General features: G+C 40.2%; 1 protein-coding gene across 1 annotated transcript; it reads right to left on the reverse strand.

Moving 5' to 3' along the window:
- Positions 1-49: 49 nt before the first annotated feature.
- On the reverse strand, positions 50-2,663 carry LOC111376328. Its single transcript, XM_022999278.1, has 2 exons — positions 600-2,663; positions 50-439 (listed from the first exon to the last, which is right to left on the reverse strand). Exon 1 carries the CDS (start codon positions 2,658-2,660, stop codon positions 648-650), a length of 2,013 nt encoding a protein of 670 aa, XP_022855046.1. The 5' UTR covers positions 2,661-2,663; the 3' UTR covers positions 50-439; positions 600-647.
- Between the last annotated feature and the right edge of the window lie 11 nt (positions 2,664-2,674).

Consider the following 2,674-nt stretch of genomic DNA (forward strand, 5'->3'; position numbering starts at 1 on the left):
AGCATGCGTGTAATGGCAGGAGTATACCTACATACATCACATACACAGGTAAAATTGCAGTGAGTCATAGAAGATCTAGGAAACAAATGCCAAAGGTTTGAAGAAACTTAAAGCAAGAATACTTCTTCATATGTCCTGGCAAGGCATTGTCATTAACAAACTACTAGTCTATGATAATCCAGGATTTAAAACTGAAAACCTGGTAATTGGTTTATTTTCACAATCCTAATTCAGGCCTTAAAATGGAAAACAAAATAGTTGGTTATCAGTGAAGAAAGAAAGACCCTAGGTTGTGATAATCCAGATTACCACACAGAAAGACTATCCAGCAATTATATCAACGTCAGTCCAGGATGCAAACTTCAAATCGAAGTAATCATAGAGAGCAATCTTATTGGTTGATATTTTTGAGAAATTCCACATTCAACCATCAAACCACCTGTGCAACAACAGCATAAAACAGTCAATTTGATTTCATGCATACTCTTGTTCTCATAATTACTTCAAAAGAGAAAAATAAGCAACATCTTTCGTATAAAATGTTTGAGAATCGAAAGACAACTTATTAGCCTTACCACAATTAAGGAATGGAAACTTACATATCAAGACCACAGATGCAAAAGCAGAATATAAAGGAAAGTGATAGTCTAATAATCTTGCAAAGTAATTATGTCATCAAGACAGTGATTTCCTGCTTTTAACCAAGCGCATAATTTCTCAATAGTGCAGATCCTCTCCTCAAGTCTCATTCCAGCTGCCTCAGGGTTTGTCAGACTGCAAATTTTGGCATGTCCTTCACTTCTATTTTCACTGGTTTCACCTTCAAGCACTTCAACTCCTGTTTCTTTGTCCTCAACACCAAAATTTTCTGCTTCCACCCTAGCACGCTTGGGACTAAAACCCGATGGAGAAGGAACAAGGGCATCTGTGTCTGATTTAGCACCTGATAAACTTTCCATCAGTTTCCTTTCTGACCTTTCACAAATACCATGTCCATGAAAATCATATGAAGATAAAGTACTCTTCCTTTGAGGATCCATTCGAGGCAAAATAATTTGAATGCTTTCAACCTGAAATTTTTTACCTACCGTATCTTTATCCTTAATGCCCGAAACTCCTGCTTTAACAGTATTGGACTTGGGAGGAAAACCGGGAGGAGCAAGGTTATCATCCTTTAAATTACTTTTCAACAAGCCTTTCAATTTTTCTCTTTTAGAACCCCTGGACGGACCCTTTCCGTCTTTACCAGCCTTGGTCGTACCACTTCTAGCAAACTTTAATTTCTTCCACCATTTCATGTATCGAGTTGTGACATCTGACTCAAAAAGTCTTGCTGGTATATACAATATGGAATCTACAATTGCCCTAGTATAATTACTCCAAGCAACATCTGAACTCCCATTAACTCGCGCTACACAACCTGGAAGATCTTGATCCATGCCAAACTGCATGGCCACACGATGTGGGAGGTACTGCTCTATGCAATCTGCGTCTAGGCTAACAAGCTCGCTTGTTCTCAAGCATCGAACAAGCCCCTCAAATTTATCACCCAAAAAGGATTCAACAAATATCCAATAATCCTTCTCCTTGTAAACCATGTCAAGCAAGGAATTGTTTAAAGCCCTCATATAAGGGCGCCAAATAAAACTTTCTTCAGCATGATCTATTGCAGCTAAAACATTCTCCATTTCCATTTTCTTTAAGCCATGCCAGATAGCCAATCTTGGCTCACCACATCTCACTGAATTAGACTTGGGACTTAATGTTGGGAATCTCTCCCAAACCCAAGCCTGAACCAGTTGGAATGGTGCTGTAACCTGAACCTTAAGAACTTCCTTTTGTCCTTCTCTAGTTCCTAGTTTTCTGGAAGCAACTATAGCCTCCTGAAGCAAACTCAAATTTTTGTAAATACTAGCAAGAACTGCTGGTGCAAGTGCAATTTTAGTTCCTCTAACTAAATGGACACTGATGGGGAAAACAGTTCCGAGTACAAGGTCGTGTCCACAAGGAAAAACATACCTTGACAGCCAGTAAGCAAGAAATGCCTCGTGCTCGATTTCACTTCCACTGTCCATGAATTTCCTCATCCAGGCACACTGGCTGGCTCTCTGAACTTTACCCACGATAATATGTGATCGCGCCTCATGTAGTTTCCGTATCGTTTCTTCTCCTTCTCCAGGAGGGGCTAAAACTGAGTCGCCCAAAACAGAGAAACCCCCGAGAAACATCATGTCTTCCAAGGTTATTGTAGCTTCTCCCCATGGAAACAAAAAAGTATTTGTCTTGGAACACCATTTCTCTGCAACGCCCAAAATCAGATCATCACTTCGGTGAATCTTGAAGGTTGAGTTTATTATAGCATCATGAATCCCAGCTTGTTTCCAAGTAGAATGGTGCAAAGATTGCATACGATATACCCATTTTTTCCAGTCTTTCTTTGGGTATCTCCACGCAACAAATTTCGCCTTCAATGGTATGGGGTTATCAACCATGGTGGGATTTACAGAATCCACTGGAGGATCAAAAACATGGCCATCAATGGAGGTGACAGATGGCCTCAGAAAGTAAGCGATTCTGATAGATTTAACCCCACCCGCTGGCGAAATCATCTCCTCCTCCCTCACTTCCATAATAAGATTTTCTTCAGAAGGGCCTTCCATTGTTGGTATCACAC

Source organism: Olea europaea, unplaced genomic scaffold (genome assembly GCF_002742605.1).
Source record: "Olea europaea var. sylvestris unplaced genomic scaffold, O_europaea_v1 scaffold14907, whole genome shotgun sequence".
Classification (NCBI taxonomy): domain Eukaryota; kingdom Viridiplantae; phylum Streptophyta; class Magnoliopsida; order Lamiales; family Oleaceae; genus Olea; species Olea europaea.